Source organism: Oncorhynchus mykiss, chromosome 3 (assembly GCF_057628025.1).
Source record: "Oncorhynchus mykiss isolate SJ-2025 chromosome 3, ASM5762802v1, whole genome shotgun sequence".
Lineage (NCBI taxonomy): Eukaryota > Metazoa > Chordata > Actinopteri > Salmoniformes > Salmonidae > Oncorhynchus > Oncorhynchus mykiss.
The window spans coordinates 70,292,261-70,313,348 of record NC_143024.1 but is presented as its reverse complement, the minus strand read 5'-3'; the positions used below and the strand labels follow the sequence as shown (position 1 = coordinate 70,313,348).

At 42.0% G+C, this 21,088-nt stretch overlaps 1 protein-coding gene across 1 annotated transcript in view; it reads right to left on the bottom strand.

The window, feature by feature from the left end:
• Positions 1-7,249: 7,249 nt before the first annotated feature.
• Positions 7,250-21,088, bottom strand: part of LOC110504354 (low-density lipoprotein receptor-related protein 1B) — a 422,565-nt gene continuing 408,726 nt past the window's right edge. Inside the window, exons 85-92 of the mRNA XM_036965026.2 lie at positions 20,727-20,901; positions 20,354-20,458; positions 18,659-18,772; positions 17,604-17,680; positions 12,531-12,621; positions 12,134-12,284; positions 11,159-11,233; positions 7,250-8,571 (exon numbers count right to left, since the gene is read on the bottom strand). Coding sequence (XP_036820921.2) covers positions 8,431-8,571; positions 11,159-11,233; positions 12,134-12,284; positions 12,531-12,621; positions 17,604-17,680; positions 18,659-18,772; positions 20,354-20,458; positions 20,727-20,901 — 929 coding nt within the window. The 3' untranslated portion in view covers positions 7,250-8,430. The remainder of the gene's footprint in view (positions 8,572-11,158; positions 11,234-12,133; positions 12,285-12,530; positions 12,622-17,603; positions 17,681-18,658; positions 18,773-20,353; positions 20,459-20,726; positions 20,902-21,088) is intronic.

Here is a 21,088-nt window from a genome sequence, read left to right as displayed (position 1 = left end):
TGTAAGTACATGTCAATTGTATGTACCGGTAGATGAAGTGGGTTACTTTACATGACATCCATTGAGAAGGAAGACAACTGTTGAATGTTTCGTTACAAACGGTTGAATATTCAGCAACAAACTGTCAAAACATGTCTGTATTTTGAAAATGTGTGTGAGGATTTATGCGACCTATTCATGATGTTAGCGGCAAAGGATGTCAGAACTCCGAAGGTTTGTGCTAGCTTACTACTGTGTGTGCTTGTTTATGCTGGAAGGGCTGGCTGGAACCGGAAGGGTGTCACCTTGAAGTCTGAGGGCACATCCCCTTCATTATCGGCGCTTCGTGCTGACACATTTAAGCAGCTATTCTAGACTCTCAATTCAGTGACGTAGAGAGGCTGGTGTTAGCAAGACTAGTAATGGAATACTTTGACACCTTTTGCATGCTTTTTATATTAAGCCCAAAATATATATATTCTATATATATATATGTGATGGGATGTATAGACATTATGGACGGTATATGAATAGAATATGTAGTATATCTGTAGAATATATAGGATAGAATAGTATATGTACAGCAATAGTTGAATAGGATGGCCTTGACTAGAATACAGTATTATATATATGAAATGAGTAAAACAGTATGTAAACATTATTAAAGTGACCAGCATTCCATGTATATGTACATAGGGCAGGGTTGATTAACCAGGTGGTAACCAGGTGGTAGTGACTAACTTCAGGTCAGGGTACTGGGTGGAGGCCGGCTTGTGATGGCTATCAGCGATCTAAGTCACTACAGACACCCTGGTTCGAATCCAGTCTGTATCACAACCAGCTGTGATTGGGAGTCCCATAGGGCAGCGCACAATTGGCCCAGTGTCGTCCGGGTTTGGCCAGTGAAGTCTGTGAGGGTCTTAGGGGCAAAGCTTAATTTCTTCAGCCTCCTGAGGTTGAAGAGGCACTGTTGAGCCTTCTTCATCACTCTGTGTGGGTGGACCATTTTAGATTGTCAGTGATGTGTACACCGAGGAACTTGAAGCTTTTCACGTTCATCCACATCGACGGGCCCGCAGTGGAGGAGGCATGCTCCCTCTGCGGTCTCCTGAAGTCCACGATCAGCTCCAACATTTTGTTGACGTTGAGGGAGAGATTACTTTCCTGGCGTCACTCCGCCAGGGCCCTCCTGTCTCTGCAGGCTGTCTCGTCATTGTTGGTAATCAGGCCTACCAATGTTGTGTCGTCTGTAAACTTCATCATTGAGTTGAAGGCATACGTGGCCCACAGTCATGGTACAGGAGGGGGCTGAGCACGCACCCTTGTGGGGCCCCTGTGTTGAGGGTCAACGTAGTGGAAGTGTTGTTTCCTACCTTCACCACCTGGGGGGTAGCCCATCAGGACATCCAGGACCCAGGGCTCCGAGCTTAATGATGAGCTTGGAGGGTACTATGGTGTTGAAGGTTGAGCTGTAGTCAATGAGCAGCATTCTTACATAGGTATTCCTCTTGTCCAGATGGGATAGATGCGATGACGATTGCATCATCTGTGGACGTATTGGGGCATAATAGGCCTATGTTGTTGTATAGGTGTAGTTATGGGCAATTTGCATATATCAACTTTTATTCCTCTGAGCACACGTGGAAGTGCATAAAAATTGTTTTCATTTTTTAGAAAATGTTTATAACAACTTCACCCATTATTTATAGAAAACCCATTTGCATTCAATGTATAGTTCAACATGAATAACATATTGCTACAGTCCCGTCAAGTTGCAATATCATGGTTATTATACACATGGGTTCATGCTTCCGATAGGGAGATGCCTAAAACCTTTCCCTAAGAAGAGATGAGCAGCCTTCAGTGAGACTGATGCAGACAGGCTGTGCTGTGCTTGCCTACAATATGCGTATGCAGGGCCTGTTGTTTATAATGTGAATAAGACTCCTGCTCTTATTGATTCTGTCCAGGAGATGACTCCTCTGGGTTTATCTGATGTTTATGCAGGAGTATGAGGATGCTTGCTAAATGGAAAAGAGACAACAAATCGATATCCAAGGTGAGGGGAGGGGGATACGATCCTGTGAGCTCTGGGTTTGTTGTTCTGTTTTTCTCTCTTTCCTTTGATGCACTCTATAGGCCAACCGAGTGGGATATTTCTCCTCAGATGTATTTCCACTGCAGGAGTACATCATACTCCTGCTGAGTTTGGTATAATTGTAGACAGTAGACCTTTGTTCATACCGCATCTCTGTGTTTCTTTCAGTAACACAGGAGATAGGCCTACAAATCACTTCAGAGGCCGTGTTCCAAGCGGTGTTAAACTACTCTCCTCTATTCTCATCACAAATCCGATAGAGAGTAGCCAGACGTGGGGGGGACTATCCACTGTCCAAGTAAATAACTCTAAGTAGCACTACTTCTCATCAACTCTATTTCCTCCTCAAGGGGTGTCCAATTCCACAATGAGGATTAGACACGAATGAGATATAGTGAAGGTAATTGCTCATCAGAATGAGCTAGATAAGATGGCTAGACTCACAGTAGTATAATCAGTTTGGTTTCATCAAACACCCAGCTGCATAAATCAATGGATCACTCAGACCCACTCATCCCCATCACACCATCCATAAGGATATCACCATTCACCCTCAAGGTCACAAACACAGACACACAAACACACAACTGTTTTGACAGTTTGTTGCTGAACATTCAACAGTTTGTAACTAAACATTCAACAGATGTCTTCTTTATAAAGAAGTGCATTGGAGATATTGTACTCACTGTGACTATTAAAACCTACCCTAACCAGAAACCGTGGATAGATGGCGACTGAACGCATGAACCCCCGCATTCAACCATGGAAAGATGTCTGGGAATATGGCCAAATATAAACAGTGTAGTTATTCCCTCCGCAAGGCAATCAAACAAGCGAAATGTCGGTATAGGGACAAAGTGGAGACGCAATTCAATGGCTCAGACACGAGACGTATGTGGCAGGGTCTACAGGCAATTACGGACTACAAAAAGAAAACCAGCCACATCCCATACACTGATGTCTTACTTCCAGACAAACTAAACACCTTTGAGGATAATACAGTGCCACCGACGTGGCCCGCTACCAAGGACTACATGCCCCCCTCCTCCTTCTTTGTGGCCGACGTAAGACATTTAAACGTGTTAACCTTCACAAGGCTGCTGGCCTAAACGGCATCCCTAACCGTGTCCTCAGAGCATGCGCAGACCAGCTGTCTGGTGGGTTTACGGGCATATTCAATCGCTCCCTATCCCAGTATGCTGTCCCCATATGCTTCAAGATGGCCACCATTGTTCCTGTGCCTAAGAAGGCAAAGATAACTGAACTAAATGACTATCGCACCCGTAGCACTCACTTCTGTCATCATGAAGTGCTTTGAGAGACTAGTCAAGGATCATATCACCTCCACATTACCTGCCACACTAGACCCACTTCAGTTTGCATACCGCCCAAACAGGTCCACAGACAATGCAATCGCCATCACATTACACACTACTCTATCCCATCTGGACAAGAGGAATACCTACGTAAGAATGCTGTTAACTGACTACAACTCAGCATTCAACACCATAGTACCCTCCTAGCTCATCATTAAGCTTGAGGTGCTGGTTCTCAACCCCGCCTTGTGCAATTGAGTTCTGGACTTTCTGATGGGCCGCCCCCCAGGTGGTGACAGTAGGACACAACAACTCCACTTCGTAGATCCTCAACACTGGGGCCCCACAAGGGTGCGTGCTCAGGCCCCTCCTGTACTCCCTGTTCACCCATGACCAAGTGGCCATGCATGCCTCCAACTCAATCACCAAGTTTGCAGACGACAGTAGTGGGCTTGATTACCAACAATGACTAGGAAGCCTACAGGGAGGTGGTGAGGGCACTCGGAGTGTGGTGTCAGGAAAACAACCTCTCACTCAATGTCAACAAAACAAATGAGATGATCGTATCCGCATCGATGGGACAGTAGTGGAGAAGGTGGACAGTTAAGTTCCTCTGCGAACACATCATGCACAAACTGAAATGGTCCACCCACACAGACATTGTGGTGAAGAAGGCGCAACAGCGCTTCTTCAACCTCAGGAGCCTGAAGAAATTTGGCTTGTCACCGAAAACCCTCAGACTTTTACAGATGCACATTTGAGAGCATCCTGTTAGCTACATACAATTGACATGTACTTACTCTGACTAACAAAACATTAGGAACACCCGCTCTTTCCATGGCATAGACTGACCAGATTAATCCAGGGGAAAGCTATGATCCCTTACTGATGTCACTTGTTAAAATCCACTTCAATCAGTGTAGATGAAGGCGAGGAAACAGGTTAAAGAATGATTTTTAAGCCTTGAGACTTGGATTGTGTACGTGTGCCGTTCAGAAGGTGAATGGGCAAGACAAACATTTTGAGTGCCTTTGAATGGGGTGTGGTAGTAGGTGCCAGGTGCACCGGTTTGAGTGTGTCAAGAACTGCAGCGCTGTTGGGTTTTCACACTCAACAGTTTCCAGTGTGTATCCAGAACGGTCCACCACCGAAAGGACATCCTGCCAGCTTGACACTACTGTGCAAAGCATTGGAGTCAACATGGGCCAGCTTCCCTGTGGAACGCTTTCGACAACTTGCGGAGTCCATGCCCTGACGAATTGAGGCTGTTCTGAGGGGAAAAGGGGGTGCAATTCAATATTAAGAAGATGTTCCTAATGTTTTATACACTCAGTTTACATCTGCAATGTCAGAAATATAGTAATGTTTTAACAGTTTATTGTTTTTGTAGTAAAACACTTACAAACCATATTCTTTCCTCTCACAGTAGGGAACTGTAATGCAACCCACTTCACCAATATTCAATATTCAACTTAATCCTCAAGGTTAACACAACATTTTGCCATGTTTGACAGTTTTGTTGTTAAACATTCAACAGTTGGTTTCTCAAAGTGTGCCATGAACACCTCATCACCAATATGCAATTAGCAGGTAATCAAATCTTCAAGGGCAAAAATATACTAAATGTATTAATAAAAAGTATTGACAGTTCTCTAAAGCATTCAACTGTTGTCAACACACACTCTCAGTGCATGTAATTTAAACCACATCACAAACATACTGTTGACAGGTATCTCTACTGTAGTAACACTACGTGGCTCTTGGAATAAATTAACTCATAAGACTACATCCTTGATGTGGCTAATTCAATTAAAAATAAAGTACCTATAAAACGTCTGCCTCCTAATGACAGCAGTGAGTACTGTTACATGCACACAGTAAAACAATTATTGTGGAAAGTCAGATTAATATAATAGTTAATTAATATTAATATAAACTTTTACATGCTTTGCAAGAACAACAAGTTCCCTAATAATCCTGTTTACATGGACACATCTGAAGTCAGGTTACCTTACTATTGTCACATACACTGGATAGATGCAGTGAAATGTGTTGACTTACCAGGTCAGCCATGGTAGTACTGCACCCCGAGAGCAAATTAGGGTTAAATGCCTTGCTCAAGAACACATTGACAGACTTTTCACCTTAACAGGGAGGGTATTCGAACCAGCAACCTTTCAGTTACTGGCCACACGCTCTAACTGCTAGGCTACCAGGGACTGAAGTAAATGCAGAATATCGCCAATCAAAATAAAAAATGTTCCGGCACAGTGACCACGTTATTTTTGCGAAGCCTATGTGATTCTGAGTTTGGACATATAAAGTCTGTATATGGGGCGACAGGTAGCCTAGTGGTAAGAGCATTGTGCCAGTAACAGAAATGTTGCTACAGTAGATCGAATCCCCGAGCTGACAAAGTAAAAATCTGCCCCTGAACAAGGCAGTTAACCCACTGTTCCTATGCCGTCATTGTAAAAAATAATTTCTCTTAACTGGCTTGCCTAGTTAAAGGTTAAATAAAAATATATATTATATTGAAAACTATTTCTAAAATGCATACTTTCAGTTTTTCCGAACTCACTTCACTCGCGCATAAGTGGAGGCTTGTGCTACTGGTGCTGGCACATTCCAGATCATATACACAGCTGGAATACCGATTAAGCTGTTTACGTGTCCTAATAATTTCAAAGATTGCTCAGAAAAGCAGGTGTTTAAATAGATTTTTTATCTTACACCGATTAAGATTAGCAGAGTAAAGTGTTTACATGATTATTGCAATACTCGGCCTACTGCCACAATCAGTTTAATATATAATTACCAGTGTGCATGTAAACATACTCAGTGAGACTCAAAACCTGGTACGAATTTGAGATCATATCAGAGCTACACCACATCAAATAGCAGCACTTTGGCCTCCCAAATAGCAGCACTTCAGCTGCTCAGATTTATGTTGATAGCAGAGGAGGAAAATACCAGTGGATGGAGCAGGGAGCAGCACTCTGGACAAAGTGCAATCAGTCAGTCTGTCCTCCCTCGTCGTACGGTTGTCATGGTGACAGAGCAGGTGAAACACTGAGGGGTGCAGATGATCGGCCATTGTGTTCTAAAACTCTCATGGACTGAATTTCCATTTGGTGTGCTGTGTGGTGGGCGTTGTTGGCGTGTTCATCGTCGGAGGTAATTAATGCACTTGGCCTTCATACACACACTTCAAACAAGCACACACACCGATACGCACACTGGTAACACGGTAATCCTCCTCCTCCTCTTAGCCTGTTCCATACAACAGATAAGATGTGTCAGCTGTTGACTGACGTGTTAGGTCAGGGACCATGCAAACCCTGGAAATATGACAGCTATACCACTTAAAGCTAGAACCCTTAGTAACTAATCCATTTTTGGACTTATAAATGAATGATATATACCCATTGATTCTTGAAAAATATAACTTATAAATGCCTTATAAATCAGAACCCAAAATATAAGCTTTTTTAAAGCCAATATTTGTAAACAATGTAAATGTAATTAAAACACTGTATAGCCTCAAACACCACAATTTCTATGTCATCAACTGTTAGTCCTTGCATCCATAACTGTCTGTGAACTTGAGAGTAGTTACATTTCTCCAAAACAGAGGCGGGATGCCTGCTTTGTTATTGTTTCAACTGCGGATTATAGCTTTAAATCCCTTCATGTGAGGTATTGTTCCAACAGGTGTCTTGCTGGAAAAAATGCCACATGCTCATATTATCACTAGCATGGGGTAACATTTTATGTGAATTAACTTGCGATGTAGCATCATGTTGAAGTCTGATGTTAGCGCCATTATCAAGCAAAGATCTAAAAAAACAAAATATTTATTTTGAAATGGAAATAAGCCCCCTTTATTTTATATTGATTTACATTTATATAAAAGTACTTACATTTAATACATTTCTTCAAAATACAAGCAGCCAAACATACAAATAAAATACAAAATTATAAAATGTGTTATATCTATCGTCTTTCCCTTTCTGAAAGTAACAGAAAGTATCTTTATAATTCTCTAAAGTCACATTGTAGCCGTAACGTTGTGTTAAATCCTTTTCCGTGTTTAAATCCTTATGCCGTAACGTAGATACAGATACTTTTTTGGAACAAGAGACCTAAAAAAATATGGACGTCTATATCTGCGACTATTCTCAGAACATTCATGTTGAGCTTCAATCATCTCTGTGATCCAAACAGAACTTCGTAGATGGAGTACACATTTCAGACACCTCAGTAAAATATCTTCGATTTGAAGCAGAGCAAATATATGTTTGAAATTATTACATGAACGTGATGCTATAACACTGTAGAATACTGAATTAGATGGTCAACGGAAAAGGACTATCTTAAAACTAACCTGTGTATTCATCATGGCTGAAACAAATGATACAAACACAAAGACAGAAAACAAGCTTCACTACTCAGGTATGAAGCCATGAAATGATAACATGTTATTGCGAAGATAAACAGTTTTTGTTCTGAGAAAAGTAATGACAGTGGAAACCATAGCAATCATAACTTGACCAACCTCAAACTACTATTGTTTTTAAAAGATGAGATATTTGTTCAGAAAAGAAAAATCGAGACCTGCGTTAGTACTGTATACTGCACCAGAATAACAATTTGTTGGTTCCACTTTAACAAGAGAGAGACATGTACAGGTACAGAAATAAGTATTGTATCGATCTTAACGTTTCTTTACAACAGAAGAGTTCCGGTGTTAATAAGGTATTTTGTAAATCAGCAGCTTTACTTCAGTGTCTTGCAGTATATACTATATAGTGCTGTATTACAATTGTTCGAGAAACATAAAGCAAACAACGGAAACTAAACAAATTGAAATAAAAGTGTTCAGCACACAAATGAGGAGGTAATGCTGATGCCAAAAACCAACAAACCTAACCGTGAGGACCGGAGCCTGATAGGAAATAGAAAATTCTTATTTTCCTCTTGTTTTTATACATTTGTACACTGTCTTATAAAAGGAGTAGAAAGTGTAAAGTCAGGCTATGCGGCGGTTTCGCGAATTGTCCCTTCTAGTTTCTTTGGGAGTAGCTCTCTCCTCTCGTCTATATTGATGACCGGTTTCCGACAGTTCTGTCCGTCAAGGTAGATCTTTGCATACACTGGGTTGGAGTAGTTCATGGGCTGCATTAAGGGAGTAAAAATGCTGTTATATATATGACAAAGACACATCAGCACAGCTGTCAACAATGCATAAGAAAATACCTTATGTAATTTGGTGCCCCGAATGAAGATGCCCTTAAACATCAGTGCTTTGTTTTCTCTTGATACAGAGGCAACACACAACTTTTTTATGTTAAAGTTAATCAAGAAGGGTAAAGATAAACGTATCAGCTAAAAGTTATTGCAAGGTAGCAGGAAAGAAAGAAGATAGCCCATGCACATTAGTCAAAGATACGGTATTAAACATGCATTGTTTACTCCTAATATAATCTCAGCAAAAAATAAATGTCTTTTTTTCAGAACCCTGTCTTTCAAAGATAATACGTAAAAATCCAAATAACTTCACAGATCTTAATTGTAAAGGGTTTAAACACTGTTTTCCATACTTGTTCAACAAACCATAAGCAATTAATGAACATGCATCTGTGGAACGGTCGTTAAGACACTAACAGCTTACAGACGGTAGGCAATTGAGGTCACAGTTATGAAAACTTAGGACACTAAAGAGGCCTTTCAACTGACTGAAAAACACCAAATGAAAGATGCCCAGGGTCCCTGGTCATCTGCGTGAACGTGCCTTAGGCATGCTGCAAGGAGGAATGAGGACTGCAGATGTGGCCAGGGCAATAAATTGCAATGTCCGTACTGTGAGACGCCTAAGACAGCGCTACAGGGAGACAGGACGGACAGCTGATCGTCCTCACAGTGGCAGACCACGTGTAACAACACCTGCACAGGATGGGTACATCCGATCATCACCCATGCGGGACAGGTACAGGATGGCAACAACAACTGCCTGAGTTACAACAGGAATGCACAATCCCTCCATCAGTGCTCAGTCTGTCCGCAATAGGCTGAGAGAGGCTGGACTGAGGGCTTATAGGCCTGTTGTAAGGAAGGTCCTCACCAGTCATCACCCGCAACAACGTCACCTATGGGCACAAACCACTGTCGCTGTCATGGTCTGGGGCGGTGTGTTACAACATCATCGGACTGAGCTTGTTGTCATTGCAAGCAATCTCAACACTATGCGTTACAGGGAAGACATCCTCCTCCCTCATGTGGTACCCTTCCTGCAGGCTCATCCTGACATGACCCTCCAGCATGACAATGCCACCAGTCTTACTGCTCGTTCTGTGCATGATTTCCTGCAAGACGGGAATGTCAGTGTTCTGCCACGGCCAGCGAAGAGCCCGGATCTCAATTCCATTGAGATCTGTTGGATCGGAGGGTGAGAGCTAGGGCCATTTCCATCAGAAATGTCCAGAAACTTGCAGGTGCCTTGGTGGAAGAGTGGGGTAACATCTCACAGCAAGAACTGGCAAATCTGGTACAGTCCATGAGGAGGAGATGCATTGCAGTACTTCACTGCAGCTGGTGGCCACACCAGATACTGACTGTTACTTTTGATTTTGACCCCCCCTTTGTTCAGGGACGCATTATTCCATTTCTGTTAGTCACATGTCTGTGGAAGTTGTTCAGGTCTCAGTTGTTGAATCTTTTTAGGTTCATACAAATATTTACACATGTTAAGCTGGCTGAAAATAAACACAGTTGACAGTGAGAGGACGTTTCTTTTTTGCTGAGTTTACATATCGAATTTTCAAGACTGAGCTTTTCCAATGGGATGTTAGTTCCCAAATTGGTGATAGCATATATTCTGAAGTCTCTTTTACTAGTGCAACAATACTTTCCCTTGTTAAATATGAAGAATTCATCTTAAATTCAAGATGAATTCAAGATGAATTGAATCATACTAAACTGCCTGCAGACTTCCTGCAAAAAGGAGATTTACTAATGTTCACATCTTTTCTTCTCCCCAATTTCGTGGTATCCAATTGTATTGTCCCATCGCTGCAACTCCCGTACAGACCCGGGAGAGGTAAAGGTCGTGCATCCTCCGAAACACAACCCAGCCAAGCTGCCGCTACTTGACACAATGCCCGCTTAACCCTGAAGCCAGCCGCACCCATGTGTCAGAGGAAACACCTAGCGATCGTGTCAGCGTGCATTGCGCCCAGCCCACCACAGAAGTAAGCTAGAGCACGATGGGACAAGAACATCCCTGCCGGCCAAACCCTCCCCTAACCCGGACGACACTGGGTCGATTGCGCGCCACCCCATGGGTCTCCCGGTCGCGGCTGGCTGCGACAGAACCTGGACTCGAACCAGGATCTCTAGTGGCACAGCTAGCACTGCAGTGAAGTGCCTTAGACCACTGCACCACTCGGGAGGCACATCTGCTCCTTTTATAGTGAATGGCAAGACATTATGGCTCCCTCTGTATGAGATGGTGATGGTTCTCAACTGGTTTTGCCTTGACACCCAAATTGAACCAGGTTGTCTCAGTAGCGATCCAATATTTCTGTTGTTGTTGCCATAATGCAATCTATTTTTAATGCGATAGTGATAGTAAATGTACCAATTATATGACAAGGGAACAACAGTCCCACCTTTTTCATTGTCAATAATTTCAATTTGCCCATATTCCTGACACACCAGTTGAGAATCGCTGGTCTAAACTAAAGGGAAGGATGGGAGAATTCACCTGTCCAGGTATCACCTCCTTGGGCACAGTATGTATGCCCAGGGTGCGAGGGTCACTGGACTTCACACACCATCCCTGCAACACACAAGTTCTGCCGTGTTCACCATGCCACAAGGCCAAGCTGTTGTCAACCAACAAACGCTGTGTATATGAATAAAATCCAACTGAAAATCCATGATATATCAACATCAGTGAGGAACTAAAAATGATGTGATGACTAGAAAATGAGATCATCGATTGTCAATCCATTTTTGGTTTTGGAACTTGCAAAAACCATTGCAAATTTCACCTACAGCATCCACTGATAGAGGAGTGAGCTAGATGTGATTCAGTCTGCCTCTACCTTTCTAATGAAAAGGGATCCAGGTGGGACTGACAATAGCAGATGTCAAAGTTGGCATGGCGAGAACTAAACGCATTAAGCTTGAAGTGGTAACAGGCAAGTTAGCTAACAAGATAGATCAGTAAAGCTGTTATGATTTATTTGATATTCGTAGTGTTAGTGCAGTGCTGAGACCTAAGAAGAAAGTGAATCAACAGCAGATAAAATGTTCACTTGGTACAGAGCACCTTAATAATGTTTCTCTCCACATACCTGAGGTTTATGCTCCATCTGCCAATATAACTACACATCTATTTTAAAACAAACCGTGGATAGACAGTCTGGTATGCCACAAGAGGAGATTTTTAAGCCTCATTTTGCTATCACACTACTGATTACATGACTAGGATACCAAAAATGGATGGATACCAAAAATGCATACTGATGTATTAACAGATGAGACTACAACGTTATGTCTCTGTATGTCTCTGTAAATGATATTATCCCAATGAAATATTGAAACATGAATAACAGTTTTCCTCAGCAATACACACTTACAATATTCTACTAATCTGAGTGTTTTTGCATTCACACAACATGTTATTAAGCACAAAATGAATGGCTGATTTTGTACATAGTCTGACAATACAAACCTTATGAGGGTCCAGTGTAAAGTTTGGTCGCAGAAGGCTGCCAGCATCTGCATGGTTGTCGTGGTCGACCTCATACATGTTGTAGGAAGGGTTTCCTATCTCCACGTTTATCCCTCCATTCGTCATGGGCTGCCTAGTCACCCGCTTCCCCCTGGGAGAAGTAGGACAACCAGAACTCATTATCAGGAGATAATATATGGTATGTTGTACCTGAGTTCACCAACCACACCACAATTTAAATTGAATTGAATACTTAATTGTCCTATATGGAATATCTGTTTGGCAACAATACAGGCATTCCTGGCATACACATAAAACACAAAACTACAAGACATACAACACATATCACAGGACATAACAGCCAGCATGGTTACTTATTAGGCTTAACCTATTGTACCTCTGTCTTCGTTTACAGATGAAAATGCCCGCCACCACTGTTGTGATCAAGATCACCAGCAGGACCAGAGGCACGATGATGGCTATGCTCCCTGAAACACAGAAAAGATAAAGGATGGAATTGCATTAAAATGTAGGCTTACTGTTACTGTTACCACAAGTAGGGATGCACGATATATCGGTAAGCATATCGGAATCAGACGATATTAGCTAAAAATTCCAACACAGTGCTCCTTGGGATGTTTAAAGCTTGGGAAATCTTTTTGTATCCAAATCCGGCTTTAAACTTCTTCACAACAGCCTGGTGTGTTCCTTGTTCTTCATGATGCTCTCTGCGCTTTTAACGGACCTCTGAGACTATCACAGTGCAGGTGCATTTATACGGAGACTTGATTACACACAGGTGGATTGTATTTATCATCATTAGTCATTTAGGTCAACATTGGATCATTCAGAGATCCTCACTGAACTTCTGGAGAGAGTTTGCTGCACTGAAAGTAAAGGAGCTGAATAATTTTGCACGCTTAATTTTTCAGTTTTTGATTTGTTAAAAAAGTTTGAAATATCCAATAAATGTCGTTCCACTTCATGATTGTGTCCCACTTGTTGTTGATTCTTCACAAAAAATATATAGTTTTATATCTTTATGTTTGAAGCCTGAAATGTGGCAAAAGGTCGCAAAGTTCAAGGGGGCCGAATACTTTCGCAAGGCACTGTAGATGACGGAATGACGCCACGAAAAATACAGCGCTACATGTGCAACAATGCATTCCTAACCTGGCCCACAAAGTCTGCTGTGTGGATCTATCTGGAAGTTTCAAAGGAAGATAACAAAAAGGCCATATGCAAAATTTGTGCTGCTATTATTTCCTGAGGAGAGGAGAAAGTGAAATCTTTCAATACCAAAAACCTAATTACTAATTTGAAAGTGCATCGCCCCCAGACGTTCAGCGTCTACCTAGAACAAAAGCAGAAAAAAACTAAGCGCACACTTCCAACAACTAAACAAGTTCAAGTCGAGCAGTCATTTGAAAGAGTATTTCAGCGAGACAACTCAAAGGCAAAATCCATTAACGCCAAGATAACGGAATTCATTGCCCTTGACAGTCAACCATTCTCTGTCGTGGATGATGTTGGCTTTCGCCGACTGGTCGAGCACCTCGAGCCACTGTACATACTACCAATTAGGCGTTAATTTTCAGATGTTTCCCTACCAGAGTTACACAGTATTGCTGAAACACACATCCATGAGCTACTTGCTACAGTAATAGCGTCACTGACATTTAGACCAGCGATGTCAGCCCCATGAGCATGCTGAGTCTGACAGCACAGTGGGTCGACGAGGATTTCCTACTGGAAAGCCGTATTGCATGCTCAAGAATGTGCTGGTTCTCATACCGCTGCTGCCATTTCAATGGCATTTGAGATGTTTGAAACATGAACACAATCCTAGCTCTATTCGAACAACTGATTCGAGAAATAAGCTCATCAATAGAGTCTGCTGCAGACGTGATACCCTCTGTCATGGCATTGAAACGCTTGCTCAACAAAACTGCCGACACAGACCGTGGGGTTAAAACTTGCAAAAGCACTCTACCAGAGGCTGTGAACAAGCGATTTGGTGGCATTCTCACTGAGCCTCTTTACTGTGTCGCCACCATGCTCGATGCTAGATACAAGGACCGCTACTTCGATGCAGACAAGAAACAGGGTTTATGTGAAATGTCACAGACACAGCTGGACAAGATGGAAATGGACACAGTGACAGTGCACGCCGAGGACAGACAGAGCTGTAACTTCACTGCTTGACATGTATGATGAAATCCTGGATGAGAATGAAACGACTGAACAATGAAACAGCACAGCAAGTAAGTGAAATAAATAGGTTTTGATTATGTTTTACTGGTAATGTGGACGTTATGTAAATGCCAAAAAAATAACTTTTCGGTCAGTGTGTGTGTGTGTGCATGCGTGTGTGTGTGTGTTTCAACTATTTAACTGTACTAGAATGCTTAAAAGGCCGCTACAATTTTAAATATCAGTTAATAGGTATCAGGCTTTTTGGCAAGGAAAATATCAGGTAAAGGCCAAAAATGTCATGTCGGTACATCCCTAATCCCAAGCTATGTTTCCAATAAATTGTCCAGTAATTCTTTGTCGACATTTTGAAAGTTTGCATAGAAAATAAATGCGACAATTGCCTGCTGCGGTGTTCAATTTAACTAACTTGTGTCGATAAAAACAGCTGGACGTAATGACATCACACCTAGATAAAAATGAAGCGGTTAGTGTTTCCATTACCCATTTAGGCAAAATGCGCATTAATAAAATTGCCGACAGCCTGTATGCCCTTCCACCTATCTGTTTCATGTCTCAGGGAGCTCGACAAAGCCAGCATGGCCAGAATGCAATAATTGACATATTCTAATCATTTTCATGTGCCAAAGTATAACCACGGTTCATGCTATGATGAATCTTGTACTCCTGTCGATAATTGGATGGTGAAACTTGCATCCAGCCAACCAGAAAAGCAAGGTGAAGCAATTCAGATATTATTGAAAGTTCAGGAAAAGGAGGACCGAGCATGCCCCCTTTCTCATTGACAGGGCTATAGTGGAGCAGGTTGAGAGCATCAAATTCCTTGGTGTCCACATCACCAACAAACTATCATGGTTAAGGCGATACAGAGGCTTGTGCGTACAGCCCAGTACATCACTGGGGCCAAGCTTCCTGCCATCCAGGACCTCTATACCAGGCTGTGTCAGTGGAAGGCCCTAAGAATTGCCAAAGACTCCAGTCACTCTTATCATAGACTGTTCTCTCTGCTACCACACAGCAAGAGGTGCCGGAGTGCCAAGTCTAGGTCCAAAAGGCAACTTAACAGCTTCTAACCCCAAGCCATAAGACTGCTGAAAAGCTAATCAAATGGCAACCCAGACTATTTGCATCGACACCCCCTTTTTTTTTAACGCTGCTGCTGTTCGCTGTATATTATCTATGCATAGTCATTTTACCCCTACTGTACCTAAATGTAGATATTACCTCGACTAACCTGTACCCCCGCGCATTATACCCCCGCACATATTAACTTGACTAACCTGTACCCTGGCATATTGACTCGATACCGGTACCGGCTGTATATAGCCTCGTTATTGTTATTTTATTGTACCTTTTATTTTTTTACTTTAGTTTATTTAGTAAATCATTTCTTAACTCTTTATTTTCTTAAAACTGCATTGTTGATTAGGGCTTGTAAGTAAGCATTTCACGGTAAGGTCTACTACACCTGTTGCATGTGACAAAAAAAATTTGATTTGAAGGCAGGACAATCTGTGTCCTGCAAAGAAACATTTTTGTAGTTGAAAAAAATGTATTTTGCAAGCAGTAGGCATTTAGAATGAAATGTGGAGTTGAGCTTTATAGCAGGGATATACTGTATATAATGACGAGATGGTCTCGTCTCCACCTAAAAATGGGAGTTGTTCCATTGTTGGGAAGGCAACTGCAATTGTTGCAACCCCTATTACTAGCCTGTTCAACCTATCTTTCGTATCGCCTGAGATCCCCAAAGATTGGAAAGCTGCCGAGGTCATCCCCCTCTTCAAAGGGGGAGACACTCAAAACAAAAAACTGCTACAGACCTTTATCTATCATACCCTGCCTTTCTAAGGTCTTCAAAAGCCAAGTTGACAAACAGATCACCGACCATTTCTCCTCTATGCAATCTGGTTTCCGAGCTGGTCATGGGTGCACCTCAGCCATGCTCAAGGTCCTAAACGATATCATAAACGCCATCAATAAAAGACAATACTGTACAGCCGTATTCATCGACCTGGCCAAGGCTTTTGACTCTGTCAATCACCACATTCTTATCAGCAGACTCAACAGCCTTGGATTCTCAAATGACTGCCTCGCCTGGTTGACCAACTACTTCTCAGACAGAGATCAGTGTGTCAAATCGGAGGGCCTGTTGTCTGGACCTCTGGCAGTCTCTATGGGGGTGCCACAGGGTTCGATCCTTGGGCCGACTCTTTTCTCTGTATACATCAATGATGTCGCTCTTGCTGCTGGTGATTCTCTGATCCACCTCTATGCAGACAACACCATTCTGTATACTTCTGGCCCTTCTTTGGACATTGTGTTAACTAACCTTCAGACGAGCTTCAATGCCATACAACTCTCCTTCCGTGGCCTCCAACTGCTCTTAAATGCAAGTAAAACTAAATGCATGCTCTTTAACCGATCGCTGCCCGCACCTGCTCACCCGTCTAGCATCACTACTCTGGACAGTTCTGACTTACTCAGCAAATTGGATGCAGTCTATCACAGTGCCATCCGTTTTGTCACCAAAGCCCAATATACTACCCACCACTGCAACCTGTATGCTCTCGTTGGCTGTCCCTCGCTTCATATTCGTCGCCAAACCCACTGGCTTTAGGTCAAGTCTTTGCTAGGTAAAGCCCCGCCTTAGCTCACTGGTCACCATAACAGCACCCACCCGTAGCACGCGCTCCAGCAGGTATATTTCACTGGTCACCCCCAAAGCCAATTCCTCCTTTGGCCTCCTTTCCTTCCAGTTCTCTGCTGCCAATGACTGGAACGAATTGCAAAAATCACTGAAGCTGGAGACTCATATCTCCCTCACAAACTTTAAGCATCAGCTGTCAGAGCAGCTTACAGATCATTGCACCTGTACATAGCCCACCTGTAAATAGCCCATCCAACTACCTCATCCCCATATTGTAATATTTTTTTTTGCTCCTTTGCACCCCAGTATCTCACTGCTTTGCTTTATATTGGCTAGGTCACAGTTGTAAATGAGAACTTGTCCTGGCCTACCTGGATAAATAAAGGTGAACATTTAAAAAAAAGAAAATCTGTCTGCTTATTGGTCTGCTTATCGGTGTATTTCCGCTTGGACAGATTTTGATGGGAGTGGACCATCTCACTTAGCCTCTTGCTCTCTGTTTATAGTTAGGCATACGTGTCGACAATCCACCTAACGATAGCCATCCTCTGGTTAGTCTTTTGGTTATGTATGACACTGGGTGAGTAATGTGACTCCTGAACTCACTTCCACTGGTGTTGTCCGATCTGCTGCTTTTAGGGGCGGGCCTTTCACACTGTGTCCCTGCCCAATTGGCTGAGCACCTGGAACAGACCAATCAGAGATGAGAAAATCAACCATAGTCCTCAGTGCTCTCTACCTTAATCCCCACATAGAAAGATCACTATAGGAACAAAGGAGACACTAAACCATGGATAAAAATATTACAGATTTAGTACAGTAGATTAGATATAAAGAACACAGAAGACATCTACATTTAGTGAGGAGTAGATAACATACTGATTAACATGATAAATATTCAGCAAAAAACTATGAGAAAACAAGGAGTCATCTGGTTTGCTGTTTGGATGGTATCCAATGGGAGTGATGAATGACCCTAGTTAGAGGAGGTGATTTCCAATTGGACATGATTGACGCTGATGTGTCTGTAAAGCATGAGTGATCTGACGGCTACAACTGGATGGTGACGGAAGGTATGAAATTATACTAAATTACATGCACTCCATGAATCAGGAATAAGAATGAGAATAGCATCTCACACATACAAACAATGAATCATTCCCCCATAGAATGAATGTCACAGCATGGACAATCCTGAATTTTAATGGGAAAAAGATCAAATACAATGTTGTTAGGGAAAATAGTAGGTAAGATCTGATGAACAGAAATGTTTTGTTATCTAATCTACAACACAACCATTGACATGCTGTTGAATGTACTTATTTCATAACTAAATACTATGCAACTCAAAGTTAAAGGTCCACATTTTCTTGTCTCCAAATTCACATTGCAAAATTAGTCATCATACTTGCAGGTCACAACAGGTCCCCTATATTGACATGTCACGTCACATCATCACTTTAATGTTACTCGAAGGGCATGTCAGCTCGGGCTGAATGAGATGTGGATGGTTAGCAGTGAGTTAAAGAGGGAGTAGGAACTGTATTATAGTGGGAAAAGTGTTATATAGACCATCACACTGGCTGAAATGGAACTGAATGACGAGAGGGCGGGGTGGTGAGACCTCTGGAACAGCCACAGGAAGTGAGGAAGGGACCTACTTGCAGCGTGGTTTGTTAAGGGCAGTGATAGTGCACATCCCCTCATTCTGACAGAAGTAATCACATGGGTTGGCCAGCTCATCACAACGTTGGTTCTTGAACCCTGACGTGCAGCTGTAAAACAGTGTGGTGGTGTGATTTTGATAAAAACGACCAACCCTTCAACATGGCAACAAACAAAATACGACAGATTTGTTCCAAAATATTTTAATAAATTCGTCCCTTGGTAAACTTTCATGTTTCTATCATTCATGCAATTTTTTTTTTTTACTAAAACTAAACTAGAAACGTTATGGTTAGCTAAACTAAAGACAACCACATCCATTGAGGCAAAAAATATGTTTTTTCAGTTGTTATCAATTCACACTATGCTTATTTACAGTATTCCTAAAAAATGAACAGAACATTTTTAATACAGAAAAATAAACAGAAATAAGCAAATGCAGATTATTTATGAACATGTTGATCTTGATAAACAGTCTGTGCCCTGTGAATTCATCAAAACGATTATTAAGCCCACTTTATGTTTATATACACTGATTATATTTACTGGCGGAACACATTGATGACTTTTGAAAATCCTTTAGACCTTTAAGACACTTATCTGAAAATTACCATCTCAATGAGGATTTTTCTGCCTGTGGAGTTTCTCGGGTGGCTTGGATAAGATATTAATTTACTCTGTTATAGTTTAAGGTCAAACATTATGATTTCTTGACACAGACGTATCCATCATCTAACCTAATCTCTATGCCTCGCAGCCAATGAATAAACCACATTATCAAGATCTGTTAACCTCGTGGAAAATGAGATGGGATCATTTGCATAGAAATTGATTCTATCCCTTGAATCTTGCCAGTCATGGCCACAAATTTCATTTTAACTACAATGGACAATGGGGGCAGTAAAATAGATCGTTCAAGCAACAAGGTTTCCCTTTTCAGAGGGATTTCCAATCATCTCCGTGGGGAGGTCTTTAACATTGAACCACACCTGATTATAACAGAGCTGAAATTAATCTTTGTGGATCACCAGAACTGCAGAGTATACATTCTCTTGGATGATTCCCACAGGTCTCTGGAGCCAACCTATTGTCCTCTACCAGTCATTGCCATGGAGTTTCTGCTGCTCATTACTTGTATAACCCACTCCTTATCACTGAAGATCAAAATAGTGTATACACTTTCTCCTGAAGCCTACCACAGAGTGGAGACACAATGACAAGTGAACAGTGATATGTTCTGAAAAGTAACGTTTCAGTAGTTTAAGTGTGTGGTTACTTTCTGTAGCTGCACCCCATGCAGAGCTTCCTTTCTTCTACACTGCCATAGAGGGTTAGCTTTTTAAAGATCTATACCCACATCAAAGCCCCTCATGTAGAGGCAGGTGTGACTCATTATCTTATTGAGCCATATCATCCTGTCTCTTGCTGTGACATGGCCTGCGCCCACTGGTGTCAAACACTCTCTCTACTTAGGATCTTAGCCCTGTGTTAAAAATAAAGAAAAGTCCCCTACTCCACAACCACCTTCAAAAATCAATCATTAGAATAAAAGCCCAAGGAGATGTGGTTCCACTTCAGGCCACCCTTTTTGGCATAACTGAATGGCAATGAAGATTAAAGTAAGAATAGAGAAAACGTACCTAGGCTATTGTTATTCCAGGCTATTGCTAGTAGGTAGTTACTGTACTTACTGACAGAAGGGCAGATTGGTGTCAGGGTCCAGGTGACAGGTACCTCCGTTGTAACAGTAGCCGTCACATAGCTGACAGCTGGGTGCCATCCTGCCATTAGTACAGCTGAAGGAAACAGTGGAAAGCTGCTGTCACTGAGTGGCCCACAATTTCTGTCTTTCTTTCATTGTTTGAGTTTGCAAGACTACTGATTGATAACCTATTTTTTGTATAAACGGTATTGAAAAATGTGAAGCTGTGGAATGTTAATGCATTACAACCATAGAAAATACAATACATGGAAGACTTTCATCTACAGTACATCAAGTATTAGCTCTAAGGAGTTAACCCAACATAGAATATAAAGTAATGTTGTGAGATGCTAACAACTTACTTGCAGACCACATCTCCTGTGTCATCGTTGACGAGGCAAGGTGCTCCATGGCACCTCAGGCACTTGTCCACCTCACACTTGTTGCCCTCGTATTTGGCTGGACACACACACTCTACATGGCCACTACTGGACAATGTACAGGCCTTGGAGTTTACACAGTAGTGGTGGCAGATGTCTGTCAGAGGAGAGGGAGACCAGAAAAAGAGAAAGAGATAGAGGAGAGAGAGGTGCATTTCATATTAAGGAAATGGGAGCATAGTTTTAGGTGATTTGCTAACATTTTTACAGGCCTTTAATGAGAATTAATTATCTGTATCAAATGGCATCTCGTTCATAGATGAAAACGTATCACCCCTTGGGCA